This window comes from Mus caroli, chromosome 2 (assembly GCF_900094665.2).
Source record: "Mus caroli chromosome 2, CAROLI_EIJ_v1.1, whole genome shotgun sequence".
Classification (NCBI taxonomy): Eukaryota; Metazoa; Chordata; class Mammalia; order Rodentia; family Muridae; genus Mus; species Mus caroli.
Genome location: NC_034571.1, coordinates 160,011,655 through 160,033,802, shown reverse-complemented (window position 1 = coordinate 160,033,802; position 22,148 = coordinate 160,011,655). Strand labels below are relative to the sequence as shown.

Below are 22,148 nucleotides of genomic sequence, written 5' to 3'. Positions count from 1 at the left end.
GTTCCACGGGCCAGGAAATCTTACTGGTCCAATCCACCTAGAGCCTCCTGGTGCAGGCCTGTGACCGTCACTCTGCTCACACAGGGTCTGATTCGGTCCCGGGCCAGGGGAAATTAATCACCAAGTGTACAAACACATCTACAGAGGCTGGCATATTCATACCAGCCTCTAGCAAGATGGCGTGGTGCTAAAAGTGCTTGCTGTCTAGACTGTGGATTCCCAGAACCCAGGTGGACGGAGGAAACTTATTCTTGAGAGCTGTCCTTTGACCTCTAGGCACTTGCTGCGGCCCACCCACCTGGACCCACAAAATAAAGGATACATGCACTCAGGACCTGACCCCAAATCAGAACAATGCCAAGTTCAAGGTTAACCTGGGCTACATAGTGAGCTCTCAAAAAACAAACAAACAAACAAAAACAAACCAAGAGGCGGTGTGTGGTGGCACGTGACTTTAATCCCAGCACTCAGGAAGCAGAGGCAGGTGAGTTCAAGGCCAGCCTGGTCACCTATCAAGTTCTAAAACCAGAACACAAACAGGAGGCAAGGCTGTTGGCACGTGCCTGTAATGCCAATACCCAGGAGGGGAGGCAGGAAAAGTCATGAGTTCAAGGTTAGCCTGAGGCTACAGACTTTTTAAAATAACTGCCCTCAGATAAAAAACAAAACAAAAACCCCCTCCCCCCCAACTGAAGTCAAATAACAAAAATCCCAAAGAGAAAAGCAATCACCCTTTGGCGTCTGGGCACAGGCCTGGGAGAGACCAGTCCACTGCAGGCAGGGGCAGCGTCGCAGGCTAACCTAGGCTACATGCAGAGACCCTCCCTGACCCAGTGGGAGAACCAGTTCCTACAAGTTGTCCCAACACCTACATGTACACAAATATACTTCTGTGTGCATACACAAAATACCTTATCTTAATAACACATGTCCTCACTGTGTAGCCTAGGCTGGCCTGGGACTCACAGAGATCTGACTGCCTCTGCCTCTCGAGTGCTGGACATCAAAGGCTGTGCCACTGCACTTGGCCTAAAACTAAAAACCAAACCAAAACAACTAGGGGACGGCCACATGGCCTGCGTCTGTCATCCCAGCTCCGAGAGACCGAGTGCCCCGAGCTGGGGTTCAGCCTGGACAGGTGGGGGATGTGGGGACCGAGGCCTTGGGCTCAGCATAGCCCTGGAAAAGGGTCAAGGGATCAGCGGTGACTCAGTTTCACTCCCTATGCAGTAACTAAGGATGCTTGGCAAATATCCTTACATCCTCTTTTCATGTAATTTCAAACAAGAAAGTAGCCTTTATACAAGTCCGTTTTTATTTGTAAAAAATAATATGTAACTAAAGCTAACTTGATTTTTAAAATCAAAGTTCATTTAGTGATAATGTACATTTTATAATAAAATTGTAGTAAAATACTGACATTTAATAGTTTAAACAAAGTATCATTCATGTAAAAATCATGTTATAGCATGTATGTTATAGCATGTAAAATTTAATTAGAAAATTCATGGTTCACAACAGCACAGCATCTGGTTGACATGGCGGACTTAGGACAGAACAGAATTCACAGTGAGGCTCGACGTTCGGGACAACAGAACTGCACGCTAAGCTGCCGACGCTTAGGCTCCTGTTCTCAGGTGTCTCAAGAACTGAGCCGACGGGACGGGACGGGACGGGACGGGACCTCCACAGCCAAGACTCACTGGCCTCACAGAAGGTCTACTGACATTGACTTCATTAGTACGACTTCATCACTAACGAACACTCTTGTCCTTGAAATTAAAATCAGCGTCAGCAGCTCTGATCTCCGTTTTCAGACAGAAGAGAAATCTGTTTTTCAGTTAAAATTTGTACAAAAGTCAAGCCCTGAAGTATTTCTTCCCCAAGAGAAAGGTTCTATGTTAAAACTCTGTTAAAAAAAGAGAGAGAAAGAGAGAAGAGAGGTAGTATGTGAAATATCTTTACTTACAATGTTGAGCCCATGCACCCCTAAGTTACATATGCCTTCTGTGCCTATGGCTGCCTTCCACTGCAGGGAGCGCAGTGTCTGTCAGAGGGGGAGCGAGGGGGAGCGCTGCTAGCATGCGGTGCCTTGTGAGAGGAGAAACTCAGTGAATTCAACCGTCACAGGCTCACTGCACCCAGCCTCCGCCAGGCGCCTGCAGATAACTCGCTCAGCCAGCGCCCTTCATTGGATCAAGACTTCATTTCTGCCGGCTCTTACTACGAGGAAAAAGTCCTTCAACTCGGAGTCAGTACACACCTATGAGGCACCCACACTCGGCCACCACAAGGTTAAGAAATAAATAACTGTCCCTTCAGAGCCTCGGGCCTCAGGGAAGTCTGAGCCACACACGTGGGTCTCGCTGACTGTCGATGCAACAGGAGGGAGCCAGGTAAGGGAAGACAACTGCGGTCCCCTCATCCCAGATGGAAGCCCAGAAGAGAATAAATAGACTCAAATAATCAGCAGCCCTGCGAGTGGTGTACTTGACACGGGTTTCCCCAAATGTGGGCAGCACCCTAGAATCCCCAGGAAGAAAACTCCGTCTTTTGAATAAAAAGTGCACATCTATATTGTGTGTAAGTCTCTTAACCTGGGGGCATTTTTATCCCATGATCCACACTGTCTGGTACACTGAAGAGTGTGGGAGTCAACTAACTATGCTATCACCCACCCACAAACACACACACACACACACAATGAAATAATCTCCAGTGGACTGGGATGAAGGACTATGGCACCCCGAAACTGTAAAGTTCCAGGGTGACGACAACAGGTGTCGCTCCAGGGCCAGGGGAAAGGCCCCTAGACATGGCCAGCTAAAGTTTTAGAAAATGGGAAGACAGAACAAAAACTGCACATGAAAAAATAATTTGTCACAGTTAACAGAGGAACACTTTAAAAGTCAGAAAACAGGGTCTGGGAATCGAAGAACCGAGGTCCCCAGTGGCTAACAGATGATCAGACTTCACAGAGAGCAAAGAGCAGGCTCTGCAGGCAGGTGGACACTGGCCACCGCAGCTCGGCTCAGGCAGGTCTCAGTTTCAGAGCAGCAGCACCTGCTCCATGTCACGGCAGCCTGCCTCGGCAGACTCCCAGCCCCACTTGTTGTGGAACATCACGGCCTGCAGGTCCACAGTGTCAGTCATGTGTGCACACCAACATTGTTCCTCACACCCTCAAACAGAAAACAACCTGGCGGTTCACAATGTTATGATTGTCCCATCTTCCTCTAAGAGTTTCTGGTCCGGAGCCCGGCTTTCCAGCTCTGTGTCCAGGCTGCCGGGCACAGGCACCAGGCTTGTGTCCTGAGGAGGGGAGAACCCGTTCTGTCCGGACTCAAAGCTGAGCTCGATATGCGTCAGGGACTCCAGGCTCTGGGTGGGGGTGGCCTTCGGGATCTGCTGCGGCTCGCCACTGTCTTCAATGATGATGTCGTCCTCGTCGCTGTCTTGGTCCTCGGGCTCGAAGCTGGCCTCCACCTGCTGTGGGAAGCCCAGGAGGCTGTTGTCAGTGGACTGGCTGGAGCTGCCAGAAGTCCGACTGTTGCGCACCACGTTGTTCCTCTGGTTGGCCGGGCGCACGGTGATGATGAGGTTGCGGCTGTTGGCTATCATCATGTCAGTCACCTGGTCCAGGCTCTTCCCGGACACTTCTATACCGTTGACTTCTAACACCTCATCGTTGACAGCTAGCAGGCCTGTGCTCTGGGCCAGACCCCCAGGGACGAGCCGAGATATGAAGATGCCGGGGACTTTCTCCAAGCCGTGCGGTGTCACCCGGACGCTGGAGCCATCCCGGATGTAGAAGCCCAGCGGCTTCTCTGTGCCGTACTTGTACAGACGGACCCTCCGGTGCGTCTCCGGGAGGATGTCCACGTCGATGATGGATGACACGGGCCGGAAGTCCTGCGGCATGCTGATGACGATGTGAGGCTTCTTCCGGTGGTTGTCGGGACGCAGTACATTGCTCAGCATGTTCTTCTTCCTGATTAGGGTGTCGGTGCCAAAGGCGCTGTAGTCAGCTTCTTCTGCGTGGAGAGAACAGACACGGGATGGTTACAGACCCGCTAAAACACAGCTGCCCACAGCTGCCCACATCTGTCCCAGCTGCCCCAGCAGACCAACACCAGGCAATGCACAGGCTACCTCGACTTGAGTGTCTGCTTACTCAGCCAGACCAGAACTGCACCGGTGACTGCCGTGCCATCAGAAGACACTAGAGGGCCCTCTCACACATCACAAATGTCACTAGCTACTGAACACCTTAACTGGCCAGTGAAATTCTGATAGTCAGTTGTGGCCCACACACCTGTTGTCATCCCCCTGCTCAGGAGCCTAGGGCAAAAGGTAGAAGGATCCCAAGTTCAAGGTCAACCTGAGCTATATCATATCACAAGTTTGGGGCCCCCCTGGACTACATCCTGAAACCCAGTCTCAAAATCTAAAACACACAAAACAACAACAAAATAACCTGGCAAATCTTACAGGCTCACATTCCCTTTCCCCTTTTCTCAGGTGGAGTCTCACTGCTAGGCCGGACTCAGTGTCCCAGGCAGCTGAGACACTGGGGCTATGTGTGTGTGTTATGTCACAACTCCTGGCTACAACTTCAGGTCTCTTCTCACCTTCCTGTACCTGGCACTCAAGGCAATCCTCCTGCCTCAGCCTCTGAAGAGCTGGGATTACAGGATGTACCTCCAATGTTTAGTTTACAAACTCATTTTAAGAAATCAAGCGTGGAGCTGGGCAGTGGTGGCGCATGCCTTTAATCCCAGCACTCGGGAGGCGGAGGCGGAGGCGGAGGCGGAGGCGGAGGCGGAGGCGGAGGCAGAGGCAGAGGCAGGAGGATTTCTGAGTTCGAGGCCAGCCTGGTCTACAGAGTGAGTTCCAGGACAGCCAGAGCTACACATGCAAACCCTGTCTCAGAAAAAAAAAAGTATATATATATATATATATATATATGTCTATATATACATATACATACACACACATATTCACATATACATACACACACACATACACACACACACACACACACACACACACACATCTTAGCAGCACTCGGAGGCAGGGAAAGGAGCTCTGAGTGTGATGTAGAGTGAGGTCCAGGACAGCCTGGGTTACACAGAGAAACCCTATCTTGAAGGAAAAAAACCAAACCTGAGATACAGTCTCACAGTACATGTAGCCATGCTAGAGCAATCCTCCTGCCTCTGCTTCTGCTGTGCTAGGATTAGAATTATCCCAACCTGCCTGCTTAAAACAGCTCCTTTAAATGCATGTTTTCCTGCATTTAATTAGAATACTTCCAATTTTGCATATTTATCACATCCAAAACAAGGACAGGGGAAGGAACACTCATTCCAGGGAATTCAGGAGAGAAAAATGGTTGGGGTGTGGCGGGGGTGGGGTGGGAGCCCTTGCCCTGAACTAGTGAGGCCCTGGGTTCATTTTCTGCTCCAGCAGCTGGAAGGGTGGGCGGGAAGAGGGACAGATCTCCTCCTCAGCACTCACAGCTTCATTACTAAGTGAATGCTTAGCTGGCTTGTCTCTCAGCAAATAAACTCCCTTCAGCCCCATGGGCTCTGACTCTCTCACTCCCTACTCTGGCAGAGGCAGAGAGGTGTGGGATCTTTCGTGTTTTCAACCATGACTGACATCAGCGCTGTGACAGACTGGGGTGCAGGGTGGCAAGGACTCTGCAAACCAGAGCTCCTGCCCCTGTCTCTTAGCTCCCAGCAGATTTCCCTCCATGGTGGAAAGCCTTGTTTTCAGTAAAACTTCCTTTGTTGCTGGTGAGATGGCTCAGTGGCTAGGGTGCTCGCTGCCAAGTCTGGTGACTGGAGTTTGAGCCTCACTACCCGTAAAGCAGAGCCAACGCCTTCAAGTTGTCCTCCGACCTCCAGGTGCCCACTGCTTAAAGTACATGTGTGTATACACACACACACACACACACACACGCACAACATAAAGAAGAGTGATGCCTAGTAGTCACAACAAACACGTGTACTAACTGCACCTGCACTGCAGCTGGACTAATTCCTTGAGCCAGCTGAGTCTGTCACATGCTAGAGACACAGCCCCAGACACCACTGTCACCAGGTGAAGGCAGAAGACACAGGTGGACTATCAGGGAGGAAGGACCAGGAACAGGGTGAATAGCAGGAGGAGAGCTGAAGCCATCTCAGGCTGGCTTGGTTTTCAGGCCTAGAGTCCCAAGGTTCCGGAGGCTCACACACAGGACATCTGAGTTACAGCCCTGGCTGGGCTACACCAGGGACCTTATCTCTGAGAACAAAACAAAAACCTAAACCAACCAGGCAAGCAAAGCCCCAAATCAAAACTCACCAGGAAACAATCAATTAAAGACAAACAATACTTGAGTAATGAGAGTATAGGGCTTGGGACATGGAAGCCGAATCAGGAACCCAAGGCCATACATCCTTAGTTACACAGTGAGGCCAGCCGGGGCGACACGAGACCTTGTCTCCAAAAAACTAAACATCCCATGTGCTCCTTCATCCCCACAGTAACTAGCTGGAGATTGGCTTACAGATAGCCTGGGGCCTACAGAATCCTGCTGCCCCCTCAGTGGACCTGCCCCACAGCCAGGGACCGACACCCATCATTATCTCAGACCCCAGCCCAGGGATGAGGGACATAGAAGAACCGGAGACAGGGAGAGCCCAGGTCTTTACTAGACCAGTAACTTCCAGGTTCCTCCCACAGCTTCCAGGTTCCTCCTGGCACCTCCGGGTATGATGAGTCTGTGGCTCCCCAGGCCACATGAGAAGCCCTAGGGACACCCTGTCTTGCCATCTCTCCACCCGTATCTTCTCACAGAGTCTGCGTCGTGTCCTTAGGCAGAAAGTTGCTTTATAGTCTGGTTTGAGGAATAAATCCATTGAAGCAGGAGGACTTGGCAAAAATCTCGATGAAAGCCGTTAGGCTTAGTTCTTACACTGAACTGTTTATTTCAGAACAACCAAGAGTGGAAGCCTGTGTAACATGTCCAGGGGAATTCCAGACACAAAACAGAGAAGGCCACCAAGCTGCCTCCATGCCTGCCCATGGGAAACCCTACTGAGAAAACCCAAATCTGCATAATTTGGCTTGGCCTAAGACTCCCTCTGAATGCTCGCTCTAAATTCTCAGAAGCACTGCGCGGCACAAAGGCACCTCTGTTCTCCCACCCAGCTAATCAGTTTCCAGCCACTGGGAAAGAAACACGCTGGCAGCAGGCCAGGGGTGTGAGCGTAAAGTGTAAAGGTGACCGTCCAGGAGGGCCCAGCTGGAGGCCAAGGTCACTCACAGAGGCCATGGGAGTCCCCGAGACCCACAGCAAAGCTGACCGAGGCCATCCAGGAACACCTCACGGAGAACTCTGTCCCTCAGCCAACGGTCTCTGCTCGCTGCCCTTGACAAGAATCCACCCAGAAGCTTCTAAACGTCCACCCAGGCAAATGTCTCTCTCACACACAAGCTCCCAGCTTTCCTACAGCACACTCAGATGAGGGCGAGGCAGGGCCCACTGTGATGGCCAGCATCAGAAGGAACGCTGCGGTGAGAACAGCAACCTTGCGAAACAGAAACTTCACAACAGCACAAGCATTCCCAGACAGGCGAACCTAGAGAACCCCAGGTACAGTCGTCAGCAGGCTCAGGAGCTCGTCCAATTGCAAGTTCAGAGGAAGAGAAGGCAGCTAGGCCTGGTGGCATGGGCTGGTAAGGGCAACTAGCTGCACGCAGGCTGAGGCAGGAGGATTGGCTCCAGGAACCAACGTGCTGCTCCTGTCTTTAAAAAAAATAAGGCAGTAGGACGCTGACCTAGCATGAAGCCCTAGGTCCAACCCTAGTGACAAGAGGGTGGCGGTATACACAACACTCATAGCTGAGGTGCTGGGGTGGATGCAGATGGCTTCGAGTTCAAGACCAGCCTGGGCTACACAGCAAGACACTGTATGGTTTTGCTGGGCATTCAGTGTCACCTCTATAACCAACCCTGGGCTACAGAGAGGAGTAAGAAACATTTTTAAAGAAAAACTTATAAAACGCCAGGCCTGTTCGCCAGTCCCTTTCTAATGCACCATGATGAATCAAAAGCTATCCAGAAACTTGGAAAGGATTAAATATTTAAACTTTAGCCAATGTTCAAATGATGCGGACCCCTTTGCTGCTTCCCCATGGAAGAAGCAAGCACACACTGCTTTTCAAACCATTCCTGGGACAACTCTGCAGTGAGCCAGTGGGCACCGGCCTTCACGGAGCTGCGTCCCTACAAGGATGTATAAGGAAAGCCAGACAGTCAGTGTCAGGAGCGTAGGGGACCCAGCGGGGCTGACGGGGGGGGGGGGGGGGGGGGGGGGGGAGAGGGGGACTTCTCTGTGGAAATGAGGTGTCTCCAGAGATGAGAGGAGCAGGAGCAGGTGACCAGGTAGGAAGGGGAAGAAGGTTCCAGATGCAGAAAGAGTGTTGTGTTTGGGGGAAGAGAATGGGTGCAGAAGTCTGACACACAGGTAAGGAAGGGGCCATGACGGAGGTGCAGACAGGGCTCCAGGGAAGTGCTGTGGGCTAAGGACTTCAGCCTTGGGCTGTGAACCCAGACACGAATCTTATCTGGGTTTTCCAGAAAACTACCTGATGTAGCCTGGAGACAGGTCTCTGCAGGCACCCATGGGCAGGATGTTGACCAGCCTGGGGCAGAGCAGCGGGCGGGGCATACGTGGAAAACACCTTAGGTGTGCTACGGCTCGTGAGTGAGAGCAGGCTGGCTCAGGGGTGGGAGCAAGGCTTCTGTCAGCAGCAACTGGGATCATTCTGTGAATGGCTGTGCTACAGTTTCCGGAGTAAAGCCTTTTATGGCAGTTTCTATACTTCTGGTTTTAGAGGCTGGCCCTGAACTCACTTCCAATCAGGATTACAGGCTGATACCACTACTCCTGCCTTCTGTGAGAAGTAACTGCTGTGTATCCTTGGACTATATTAAAATTAAACCCTGGCTTAGTAAAATGTAACCTTAAATGTAGCTACAAAGTCATGTCCAGTGCCAGGTCAAGGTCTAAGAGCCGACTCTCTGCCAGTTACAGGTGTGTGAGTCACAGAGGCCATGTCCTGAACCGGACCCAGCAGAGGAGGAGGCCCTGCCAGCACCAGTCACACACCCTAGGACACAAACAATGTTGTCTGACACAGACCTCCACCACAGTGAGAAGCCTGAGCACAGGTATGGTTAGCCGCGTTCTAACATGTCCTGGGTCCCAGACTAAGCAGGTCGGTCTGGAAAGACTCCGTTCTACGGGAATGACCGAGTGGCTTTAAGCTGTTTTGAGACAGAGTCTCACAATGTAGACCAGGCTGGCCTGGAACTCGGAGATCCCCTGCCTCTGCCTCCTGGGTGCTGGGATTAGTGTGTGTGAGTAGTGCCTGCAGCCATAACCAACACATTCATTTACTGTGTGTGCACATGTGTGTACACGTGTGTGTACACGCGTGTGTGCCAGGGCATGGAAGTGGGGGTCAGGTCAGTTCTCTCCTGATTCCTTGGGTTCCCACTGAGCCATGTTGCTGGCTCACAGGGAAATACTGGTGCTAAGTCCCCAGGCTGCTGTCCCGGACCCAGGCAGGTTTTAAAGCAATCTTCAGCCTTTCTAACCTGTCTGGTGCACAGTCACAGGGTAGAGGACAGAGGACAGTGCCTGTCCCCCTGACCTGGCCACAGCAGGAGACACTCCACCCCAAGAAAGGAGCTGAAAACCCTCTGTGAAAATCATTTTTCAGGTATCAGGTTTTTGTTTTGTTTTGGCTCCCATGATAACAGCCCAAGAAACAGTATGGCATTTTTTCTCCTAACAGAAAATTGCTCTAAAACCACTTTTCAAAGCGTGCTGAGTGTGAGAGCTGGTTGCCCAGGCGTCGGCTGGGAGTGTCCACGCTCAAGCACCGCCTCTCAACAACCAGAATCTTCATTCGGAAGCACAGCAGATTCTAAACACCACCGTTTTTAAACTTTAATGGCTTTGGTTTAGTGTTTGAAAAAAGTCACAAGGGGATGAGGGTACAGCTCAGGGCATGGTGTCTGCCTGGCACCAAGAGGCCGTAGTTTCAAAACCAAGGTGCACCACAAAAGAGAAAAGGCAAAGCTAACAGCTAAAAATACAGGCTGAGGCCCTGATTTAATCCCAGCACACAGGAAGCCGAGGTACGAATGTCTCTGAGTTCAAGGCCAGCCTGGTTTATGAAGCAAGTTAGCAAGTTCCAGGCTGGCCAGGGCTGCCAGGGCTGCACGGTGAGACCCTGTCTCCAAACAAAACAAGACAACAAATCAGAAAACAGACTCAGACTGCTGTGGTTCCAAAGTGAGACGCATAGGCCGTAACCAGGCTCTCTGGGCTTCTCCGGGGCCTCAGACAAAAAACAGCCTTTTGCCTGAGCCTCTGTTGCTTTAAGAAAATGTTCAATCCAAATTAGAATGGTGTGTGCTATCTCTGACTTTGATGTAGGACCTGGTGGCCAACAGCACATAAACAAACCAGAAAGCCTAGGCCTATGACGAGATCTACAAAGAAAACTGGCCAGAGGCAGAGAGCAGGGAGTTCCTAGTTTGCAGGGCAGAATGAGGCGCTTCACAGGCGGGTGTAAAGGGATGGGTGCTTGGTGCTGGACCGTCTGGCCAATCGGTTCACACAGGACCCTATTAGCTGGAGTGGAAGCCATCACACACGTTTCAAGCAACAGCTGATAGGATGACCTCTTTCTAATTCTCACTAAAGCCATAATATATTGCAGATATGTATGCATGTTAGTCACGTTCACACTTTGTGTCTGCGTGCCATGGAGCACGTGGTGTGGAGGCCAGAAGACAGCCTATGTTTCCTTCTCCCACCTCGTTGGGCCCTGGGGAATCACACTGAGGTCACCAGTCTTGGTGGTAAGCTCTGTGACTCCCTGAGCCAGCTCACTAGTTCTCAGTATGCATTTGAGGGTAACCTGGAACTCTGTAGCCCAGGGTACCCACCATCTAACTCTCCATCCTCCTCCCTCCAGCTCCTGAGTGTTATGATTACAAGACACACACACATACACACATCCATAATACATACTTATCTTACATTTATTCGCCTGTGTGTGCACACACATGCCACGACACTAGGAGGGAAGAGAGGAAACTTTAGAAATCAGTTCTTTCCTTCTACCATGTGTATCCTGGGGACAGAAGAACTTAGGCTGTCAGGCTCGGTGGCAGGAGCTCTTATTTGTTGAGCCATCTCTCCAGCCCCAAAGTCTTTTAAACAGTAAAAATCTGCCAGGGTGGTGGTGCAAGTCCTTAATCTCAGCACCTGGGAGATGGTGCCATGCCATAAGCCCCTCTCCCCTAACAAAACAAATAAATATAAAAAAAGTATACACTGACACAGATATAAATGTCAGTAATAACAATGAATCTCTGTGAGTTTGAGGTTTACAGTGAGCTCCAGGATAGCCAGGGCTACATAATGAGATTCCTGTTTAAAAAAAAAAAATGCAATAAAATATTTTTAAGCCGGGCGTGGTGGCGCACGCCTTTAATCCTAGCACTCGGGAGGCAGAGGCAGGCGGATTTCTGAGTTCAAGGCCAGCTTGGTCTACAAAGTGAGTTCCAGGACAGCCAGGGCTACACAGAGAAACCCTGTCTCGGAAAAAAAAAAAAATTTTTAAATTCTGTGTGGGGCTTGTGGGTAATGGCACACAAGTGGAGGTCAGAAGGCTTGGTTCTCTTTCTACCCTGTGGGTTCCAGGCTGTCATGCTTACTGGCTCCCTACATCAAATTCTAAGCACTGATCATTTTCCTGGACATTCTACTGTTATCACACAGAGAACCTGTGTCCTTACATTAACGAGCTCCTAAGCCCCGATGCCTACAAAGCTGGCTGTGGTGGCACCAGCCTGTATCTCAGTACTCAGAAGGCTGGGAGGGCTACAGTATGAGCTACAAAAGGAGTTTCAAGGGCTGGAGAGATGGCTCGGCCGTTAAAGGCTAGGCTCACAACAAAATGAGTTTCAAAACAAAAAGCAAGTGAAAAAAAGGACAACACCCAGCGGAGCTGTAACATAATGAAGTGAAACTCGGGTGACACTGGCAGCAGGACTGTGAGCTACAAGGGAGGACCCCAACACCACGCTGTAGGGGTGCAGCTTACAAAGCTTTTCCCAGCCAACATCGAGGTTCACCTGTAATCCCTGAATGTGAGGAGGGCAGAGGGGCAGGAAAAATGTACGCTTCAGGCCAGTCTGGGCTACAGGTAAGACCCTGTCTCAAGGACCCACAACAAGGCCAGGAGACGTGGTACAACTGGTGGAGGTGTTTGCTGCCAAGCCTGCTTCTCTCTGTGTGTCCTTGTCCATTCCCAGAACCCACAGAGGATAAGGAATTACTTCATGTGTTGTCCTTTTACCTCCACAAGTGAGACCTGCTCTCTAGTTCTGCTGTTCTTACGGCTTTTATGTTGCTTTGCTGTCTTTTTGAAATAAGATCTTGTTATAGAGCCCAGGCTAGCCTCAAACTCACAGTACTCTGCCTGCCTTGGGCTCTTGGGCTGAGATGACAGATGTGAGCCACTGAGTACAGCAGTCATGTTTCTGGGGCCCAGATCTCTAAAGCTCCACCCTCAACCCAAGACTACACTTCTAATCCCCACGGGTGGTCAATTCCGAGGACTACTGAGTAATCTGTTAAGCCTAGGATCAAGTCTGTCACTCCCCAGCAACCCCAGCCCTCTGCTGGATTCGGATATATATGGTTATGGTGCTCAAAACCCCAGCTGTGCTCTGCTGTGCCCTCGCTGTCAGCCTGCTCCCGTCTCTCCTCTCTGCCACCTATACTGGCTCTCCACACTAATTTTGTGAGCAGACAACAGGGCCTCTTGCACTCAGTCTCTGCACAGTGTATGTGCCTGCTGAGGAGCCCACCACCCACTAATGGGAACTTGCGACCATTAGCACTAACTTGCTCAGAACAGACGGCAGCCCATCAGCAGATGAGACTGCCTGACTTCTGCTTCTCCAAACCCAGAAAAACGAAGAAAACAGGGTCCGGTATGTTAGGGCTCTGGGGGTGGCTAATGCCCACCCTCCTCTCCTTCAAGCTGCTACCTCGGTTGTTCGGAAAACCACAAGGTCTTTATCACACTCTGGGCTTTGCAAACCTTCCCTTTACTAAATAGAAAGGACCAACCGACAGGACAGGGCTGTCTGTCCTTCCAGCTACAGTCTCTCTGTGGCTCCCACTCTGTCTCCCACACAGGGCAGGGCAGTCTTAGGTTTTAGGACTCAAGACACTTTCTGAGAGACAATATTTACAGTCCCCAGAGTCATCCTTCCCTTCTCATTTCCTAGCTAGTTTTATATTTAGACTACTTCTGTGAATTAAAAAAATATTCTAGGGCTGGAAAGATGGCTCAGCAGTTAAGAGCACCGACTGTTCTTCTAAAGGTCCTGAGTTCAATTCCCAGAAACCACATGGTGGCTCACAACCATCTGTAATGGGATTTGATGCCCTGTTCTGGTGTGTCTGAAGAGAGTGACAGTGTACTCATATGCATAAAATAAATAAATCTTTATAAAAAAAAAAAAAAAAGGGCTGGAGAGATGGCTTGGCTCAGTGGTTAAGAGCACTGACTGCTCTTCCAAAGGTCGTGAGTTCAAATCCCAGCAACCACATGGTGGCTCACAACCATCCGTAATGAGATCTGATGCCCTCTTCTGGTGTGTCTGAAGACAGCTACAGTGTAGTTAGATATAATAATAAATCTTTTTTTAAAAAAAAAGAAAACTAAAATGGAAAAGAAACAAAGATTTTGCTACCACTCAGAGCTGGCCCTGCCCTCCTCAGCGTGTCCAGGAAGTGACGTGGCAGGCAGCACAGCTCCTCCAGACAGAGGAACAGACCAGGGAGTGGGCAGCCTCCTCCCGCTCCTGAGTGTGAGGCTGCTACACTCACTCTTTCCCGTCAGCCCAACAATGAAGGCTTTCTTTTCTTTTTTTTTCTTTTTTTTTTTTTTTAAGATTTATTGATTTATTTTATATATTCACCATTGCTGTCTTCAGACACACCAGAAGAGGGCATCGGATCCCATTACCGATGGTTGTGAGCCACCATGTGGTTGCTGGGAATTGAACTTAGGACCTCTGGAAGAACAGTCAGTGCTCTTAACTACTGAGCCATCTCTCCAGCCCCAATGAAGACTTTCTAATTCCCTAATTTTGACTTTTGAAAAAGCTTAAGAAGAGGGGGCTGGCAAGATGGCTCAGTGGTAAAGAGCACTGGCTTGTTCTTTCAGAGTGCACAGATTTGATTCCCAGCACCCACATGGCAGTTCACAAATTTCCGCAACTCCAGTTCCAGGGGATCTGACACCTCTGGCTTCTGAGAATACCTGTACACGTGTGCAGAACCAAACACACACGCACACACACACTCTCACCCTCTGTCTCTGTCTGTCTGTCTCTGTCTGTCTGTCTGTCTCTCTCTCTCTCTCTCACACACACACACACACACACACACACAATTTAAAAACAACACTCTAAGAAGGACAGCCAGTGGCAGGATGGTTCTGCAGCTCGAAGCACTGCTGCCTGCCTCCTGCAAGCTGTTCTCTAACCTCTACAGGACTGTCTTTGTCTCGACTGTGGTTAAAAACACAGATGTTTCTCCCATACTTTCAGAAAGCTTAGACATGAATGAAGCCTGCGACAGACATAGTGCTTTCGCGTCTTGTACTATCTGAGGTAAGACTTGCACAAGAGGCAGGTGCATTATGTCACACAAGCCTCCCCCAACCCCCTACTCCTACAAAGGCACTCACCCTTCTTCTGTATAAAAATCCTGAGCAGTGGATTGGCGGTGGACACCGCCTTGTGGTAGTTGTCATCGTTATTTATGGGCAGCAGGTCCCCATGGATATCTGCGTAGCCCACCAACACGTCGACATTGGGGATCTTGTGAACATGTTGCAGCAGTCCGTAAAACTCCTCAAATTTTCCAGGCTTAGATCTTTCCAGTGAAAACCGACGAAACTCAGCTCCAAACTAGGAATATAACAAACACATTAGAAGGCAGAGAGTTAGCCAGCTGTGATGGCACATGCTTTAATCCCACTTGGGAGGCAGAGGCAAGAGGATCTCTGTGAATCTGAGGCCACAGAAAGCCCTGTGGTGAACCTCACTGCCAGGAGCAGGAGGGGAAGAAGTACTGGAGGAGCCACTGCTACAACCCCATCCCCTCTGTGCCTGGGTCTCCCGTGCCAGCCCTGCATCAGTTCATCTCCAAGCCTGTCTGACACCAGAGGCATTCACAGGCCTAACTTCCTATCACTGTAGTAACAGCCCCCATAAAATGAATCATCTTTCATGGGCTGTAAGAGTCACATCTAAGTGTATCAGGAGGACTTTGAGCTTCTTGTCATGAAATGAGTGATGTCACCGTGTAAGGAATATGCTTAAAGACAGGAAAGAAGGGTCTGCCCCATGTTCATGTTCGGGAAAAAAAACTGCGTATTAATACATCAGCTCTGATCCTGCCTGATCTGGTTAAGGAACACGTCTGTGTTCTGGGACGAGGAGGCTGGCCTGCTTCAAAAGCTCAGCAATTAGAGGGTGAGGAGAATAATGGCCTCTGGGAGGCAGGAGATCACAGGACAGGCAGGAAGCACCCTCTGTCATTCCCATCTACCTCCCAGGTCCCTCAAGGCCACACATTAAACTCCCTGTGGGACTAGAGTGGCACACTCTCAAATGGGGACCCTAAGAGAGGTTCATCTACCTTCTTCAAAAAGTGTCTCGTCCCGAGTCACTGGGGAAACAGCATAGTAAATGCTCAGTTAAATGCCAGGCGCTGGGCTGATGGCTCAGCGGTCACGAGTGTGTGCCGCTTCTGCAGGGAACAACTGGGTTCAGTTCTCAGTACCCACAAGGTGGCTCACAAACACTGCAGGCCCAGGGATCTAATGCTCTCGTCTGACCTCCAAGAGCACCAAACAGAACACATGGTACACGTACATGCACGCAGGCAAAACACTGATACACAGTAAACAGAGGGGAAGAAAGACGGGAGGGGGGAGATTTGCTCATCCACGGGGTGGGGTGGTTAAGCTCCTATTGCTTGTTTTGTTTTGTTTTGAGGCTAGAGCTATAGCTTAGTGGTAGGATATGAACTTTGCATTTGCAAGGCTCTTGGTCCAGAACCAAAAAAAAAAAAAAAAGTGTAACTGTTCGCCAAACACGTTTGACTGCCAGACCCGTTTTCTGTATAAATTCCAAGGATAGCCAGGAGACACGAATGTTCCACAGAACAGCAGGTGCCAGGCAGAGAAAGGCCCTTCTCCCAATCGGCATTCACAACCAACAGCAACCCCGGGCACCCAGCCATCAAGCCTTCTCTCTACCTATGGCTGGCCCTCCTCTTGCAAGCACTCTTCTGCTATACCATTTGACATTAGAACAAAACTCACTGGCCACTTCTAACTCTTAACAAATTCGAAGTTTCCAAAACATACATATACCTGAGACATAAACACTAACATTTGTCAGGAAAATCAGGTGACTCATATTTAAAGTTCTCAAAAAGTTAGTCACACCTACATACTTCAGAGTAAATAAAACCCAGGAACACCCTTCATATCAGTCAGTTAGGTGATGTTATCAAAGGCAGTTTCTCCTCCATTTTCTGCAGGCTGGACGTTCTCCCCGCACAGCCACAGTCCACACAGTGCAGGCTGACTCACGCCAGGCTATCACCCCCTCCTCTGGAGTCTGAATGGGAAGACACCGAATGACTTATTTAACCCGTTAAGTTTCCCTAAAGCTTCTGCATGCATGCAATTCTTTAATATTTTCTTCTCTGGCTTAAATATTTAGATATTAACAGTAGATTGTGCCCAACCCCCAGTGCTGGCAAAAGGTGAGGCGGGACTGGGTCACTTTTTGCAGCACAGTATGATTATAAGGACTTTTTAAGACATGAGGAAAAATTAGATAGAGATCAAACGAACCCAATCAACGATTATCCACCATGTGATTTTTCTGGCTTGAAATCCAGATGTATAAGGACTTGTTTCTTAGCATCTGTTGGCATATTCTAGAACTTGGGTTTTGGAGGGAAGGGGAAAGGACCTTGGTCCTACGGAAGAGCGGTCTGTGCTCGGAACCACTGAGGCATCTTCCATCCCTACTTTTGGTTTGTTTGGTAGGCTCTCCCTGTGTCGCCTTAGCTGCCCTTGAGCTTGCACTGAGAGCTGGGATCACAGTGTGTGTGTGTGTGTGTGTGTGTGTGTATGTGTGTGTGCAGTACAGTTGATATTGCATTTGCCCATGAGTAGCAATTAGGAAGTGGTGTGTCCCCAGACTGTTGCGAGGCTGTGGGGCCAGTGTCTTGGCTATGGTGAAGATGCAACCAGGCCTGAGTATGGCGGTCAAGCTCCACTGTAGTAGCCCCTGCCCTTGAGACCAAGGTTACCTAAGGACATCAAAATGATTACAGAGAACTTTCTGGAGAAACAATCAGGAAGATAAATCAGTTACCAAAGAAATCACCCAGCTGCTGGCATCACACCTCTAACTAGAACCTTATTTACACTCTCCATTATTCCTCCTATCTGTACCACGGCTCCCTTCCCAGAGCAAAGACGATAAAGTGGACACTATTGTTTCTTTCTTTCTTTCTCTTTTCAAGATAGACAGGGTTTCTCTATGTAGTCCTGGCAGACCTGGAACTCAGAAATCCTCCTGCCTCTGCCTCTACATCCTGGGGTTGAAGGTGTGTGCCGGATGACGCTACTGTTGCTATGAAGGAGAGCCTACCCATGACCTGCACACTACCCAGTTCTGGTTAGGATCGCTTAACTGTGATACTGCAGAACTGATCCTGGACCAGCAGATGGTTCAGTAGGTAAGTGCTTGCTGCCAAGCCTCAGAACCTGAATCCAATCTCCAAGACCCACACGGTGGTGAGAAGCAATTTCCTAAGGCTGTCCTCTGACCTCTCCACTCCCACTTCGGAACCTGCGAATCCCCACACGCTCATCACGCCAAGTAAATGATCAGAACATATTGGAAATTTAAGGGAGTTTTTACCATTCACATAGCATAAACTGAAATTATTTTTTATAAACCTGAGCTAAGGTAAGACTAGCAACACATGACTTTACTCCCAAGAGGCAGCCGGATCTCTGAGTTCAAGACCAGCCTGGTCTACATGAGTTCTAGAACAGCCAGGGCTATGTAGAGACCCTGTCTTAAAAACAACAACAATAGGGGGCTGGAGAGATGGCTCAGTGGTTAAGACCACTGACTACTCTTCCAGAGGCCCTGAGTTCAATTCCCAGCAACCACATGGTGGCTCACAACCATTGGTAATGGAATCTGATGCCCTCTTCTGGTAGGTCTGAAGACAGCTACAATGTACTCATATAAATAATAAACAAAACTTTATAACAAAAGAACATGCACTGCTCTTCCAGAGGACCCAAGTTTAGTTTCCACCCATGTCTGGTAGCTCACAAGCACCTGTAATTTCAGTCAGTTGAGCTGACGTCCTCTTCTGGACTCTTGTTGGCACCTGCACTCATGCACACACATAAATGTACTCTAGGACAGTCAGGGCTACATGGAAGGAGGGGAAAGGGTGGGAGTGGGGGTGGGGAGTGGGGGGAAGCCATCTCAAAACCCCACAAAGCAGGGTGAACAAACTCTGGCCTATGCTGTCTGTCTGTCAGTCGTTAACAGACACACAGCATGGCAGCAACACACACACAGCATGGCAGCATTTCCCGAGTGTATCTTCTGACCGCCCTGCTTCTGTTTAGGGGAGGGCTTACACTAGAAGTATGGTATGGCAGCTGAGATAGAAACCACACACCTTGGACAGAACTATGTAAAATATTCAAAAATCAGTAGATGGAAAAGGAAAACAAAAAGCTTGAAGTTCCAGTCCACAAGAGCTCGGTTTCCTTCCACCAGAGACCCACTCCTATCTAACTTATTGGCACACCTAGAATCTCTACTCATTTTTTTTAAATGATTAAAAAAAAATGTAAAGACTCAATACCAAGGTCAGGACCATAAAACTGAGTGTTGGATTTATGCAGCATCACAAGTGGTTTTCTTTCCTCACCTCAAGTCCCACAAGCCAAACTACAAAGAGATGCCGGGAGAAAGTTCGTGTGCTGACAGCTACAAATGGCTAGAGAAAAAGACGGACATTTCTGGAGTCAGTCATCTCCCTATACTAACAAGTCACTTTATTTGCTGTTATGCAGAATCCAGCCAGGAAGGGTGTGTTCCTTAAACTATCATACAGTTTTATTCTAAAACAATTATGTGTATACCTGCAGCTCCGTCTATGTATGTCATGTGTAGGTGCCGTGGGAAGCCAGAACACCAGATGTTCTGGAGCTAGAGAGAAGGCTCAGTGGTTAAATGCAACACAGCTCACCCAGAGGCTTTGAGTTTGGGTCCCAGCACCCACAAGGTGGCTCACTATTTTAACTCCAGGTCCAGGGGATCCAACTTGACTCCCTCTGGGATTCGGACTTCCTAGAGGACCAGGCATTCAGGTGGTACACAGACATAGATGCAGGCACTTATACACATAAAATAGTAAATTTAAAGAAAGTTACAGGTGTGTGTTATTTGGCAGGGGTACGGAGAACTGAGCTTGGGTGTCCTGCAAGAGCAGTTTACATTCATAAATGCAGTGCCATCTCTCTAACACCAACAGTCCTGTTATTATTACACAGATCTGTGTTCCAATCTAGTTCCTATCTGATATATAAATTCCTCCCACTCCTCCATTAAGACTGTGTCTGGAACTCTCTAGTTTTAGTCTCAATAGTTAGAGGAGATTACAAACAAAACAACAAAGCAAAAAAAAGAAAAAAGAAAAAAGAAAACAAACAAACAACCCCCCCCCCCCAAATTAAAAGCAAATGTAGATCTGTGATTCTTAGTTACAGAACTTTGCTCTCAAGCCCAGGAAGCCCTGGAACCACAAAGGCTCCAGGTAGCTTTCCTCATTCACCCCACTCCCCAGACCGACATTCCCCCAGGGGTCCCTTAACCACCACGCTTCTTATTTTTGCAGTAGGTGCTCGATACACCGCTCCTTCTGTGTGTCTAGCCACAATTTTGTTCTAAATTCTCACGGTCAGCAATGCCCTCTACCACCGTTTTACAAGTTGCTCAGTAAAAAGCCATCGGCAAGACCTGGTCCTACAGCCGAGTTTGGGGGAAGTCACACCCTTTAAAAGCAGGTTTTCTTATCATTTCAGAACTCACAGAGAACCAGGCTACATAATCCTGCCCCTCCTGGCTGTTCAAAGTCAGGAGAAGCTTGGCGACATGTTCCGGTGGCTACGGATCACCTTCACATTCCATCTGAAAAGCCCCTTTTGGAAGAAGGCATTCTCCAGCTAATCCCCACGGGCTACTCTGCTCACCGGGCCTTGGGATTGAGGAATCCCACGGACACTGAAGTCACTAACAGAAGACTGGCAGACCCGCCAAGGGGGAAAGCATTCCGAATGAAGAGTCGGAATGAAAACAGCAGCGTCTCAAATTGTCAAGCGCAGCACCAGAGTAAGGCGATAGCGCTAATTTCATAGATTAGACGCATACCAAAGTTAGGGCTGGAAAAAGAACTCTCCTCCTCTCGATGTACCCCCGAGCCCCAAGAAAAGGTTATACGAGAAGACAACAAGGTGTTCCGAAAGCCTCTGGCTCGTGCCCGGGGTGAAGGGATCCCCCAAAGCTATCCCATCACCTTGCACTGGAGCGGTCCCCATCCCACCCTAAAAGCAAGGCGGGAATATGAAGGATAGAAAACAGGGGCTGTGCTGCGCAGCAGCCGCAAACGCCTCTCCATCGCCGCGCTCCACCAAGTTTCTCTCCTACGTGCTTCGGCCAGCAGCTCGCCCTCCGCCCGCGTTCCCACAGGGGTAGCCGAGGTCCACCATCCCGCCACCCTGCGTCCTCACGGGGCAGCCCCGCGTCGCCCCGCCCGGCCGCGCACCTTGCTCTTCACCTCCATGGTGCCCAGGCAGCCGCTGCTCGCCCCGTGCCGGTGGCCGCGGTTCATGCTGAGTGCCGGGCCGCCGGCGGCCTCGTCGGGGGCCGGCCCTCGGGAGCGCGGGCGGCGGGGCCGCGGAGCGCGGGCTCGGGACTCGAAGCGCCGCACGGCGCCTCGTCACGGCACCTGCTGAGGTCCTCCCCGCAGCGCAGTGCCGGCTGCTCCGCGGCGGCCTGAGGGTCGGACTGCCAGTGCAGCAGGCGGGGACACCGGTCCCTCCCAGCGAGGCTCGGGGGCGGCGGCGGCGGCGGCCGCGGCGGTGAGGAGAGGGCGGAGCACAGCCCTACAGCCGCCGCAGCCTCCCTTATCCGCTGCCTCCCCCGCGGCCGCGCGCGCGCGCGCTCGTGCACCGAGCTGGGCCGCGGCCGCGGCACGTGCGCGCGCTCACCTGCAGCCTCGGCGCGCGGCTCGCGCTCCGCCCACACCCTATGGGAAGCGCGCACCTGCGCCCGCGGCGTCAGCCAATCGGCACGCAGCCTGCGGGGCTCGCGCGGTCCGTGGGCGGGCCTCGTGGTTGGGGAGCCCCGCCTACAGCCCTCGCGATTGGTCCTGCCTTGCGAGGGAGGGGCGGGATCACCTGAAGCTCTGGGGCCTCTCTGGATTGAGCCGGGGGAGCAGCAGGACGCATGCGCCGGCTGTAAGAGTTTCCGCCCGGAGAAGGCTATGGGGAAGGCCGGCCGGAAGCGCGAGCGCACCTGGACTGCCGTGCAGGAGGGTGTGTATTTTGCGCATGCGCGCGAGCGTTTTCGCCTGCCGGGATGGGTCGAGAGCGCCGGTATCTTTAACGCGCCCTAGTCACCGGCTTGGAATGTGTGTACAGCCGTTCCCTTGCCGTGATGATATGGGGTGATTGGGCATCTGGGGCCCCTCTTCGGCCTGGGCCCCCCCCCCCATGCTGCGGCTTCTTGGCGGCCCCCTGAAACTCTTGTCGAAAGATTCAAGTTTTCCCGCCTCTGCAGCAGTCATTAGAGGGAGAAACTTGGGGGTCGGGGATGTCTCGGCCTGGCAACTGCACTTTCGTCTCAATCAACGCTTCTCAACCTG

At 50.6% G+C, this 22,148-nt stretch overlaps 1 protein-coding gene across 1 annotated transcript; it reads right to left on the bottom strand.

The window, feature by feature from the left end:
• Positions 1 to 1,427: 1,427 nt before the first annotated feature.
• Pard6b (par-6 family cell polarity regulator beta) lies at positions 1,428 to 21,424 on the bottom strand. Its single transcript, XM_021153951.2, has 3 exons — positions 21,048 to 21,424; positions 14,848 to 15,070; positions 1,428 to 4,034 (listed from the first exon to the last, which is right to left on the bottom strand). The coding sequence occupies exons 1-3, from the start codon at positions 21,111 to 21,113 to the stop codon at positions 3,208 to 3,210; spliced, it is 1,116 nt and encodes a 371-aa protein (XP_021009610.1). The 5' UTR covers positions 21,114 to 21,424; the 3' UTR covers positions 1,428 to 3,207.
• Between the last annotated feature and the right edge of the window lie 724 nt (positions 21,425 to 22,148).

Bases quoted from the DNA above. Each gene is read 5' to 3' on its own strand.
- Pard6b (XM_021153951.2), bottom strand. From the start codon at position 21,113: ATGAACCGCGGCCACCGGCACGGGGCGAGCAGCGGCTGCCTGGGCACC. The intron at 15,071-21,047 runs GTGCGCGGCCGG...TTATATTCCTAG, and splicing joins CCATGGAGGTGAAGAGCAAG to TTTGGAGCTGAGTTTCGTCG. The intron at 4,035-14,847 runs GTGAGTGCCTTT...CTCTCCACGCAG, and splicing joins GATTTTTATACAGAAGAAGG to AAGAAGCTGACTACAGCGCC.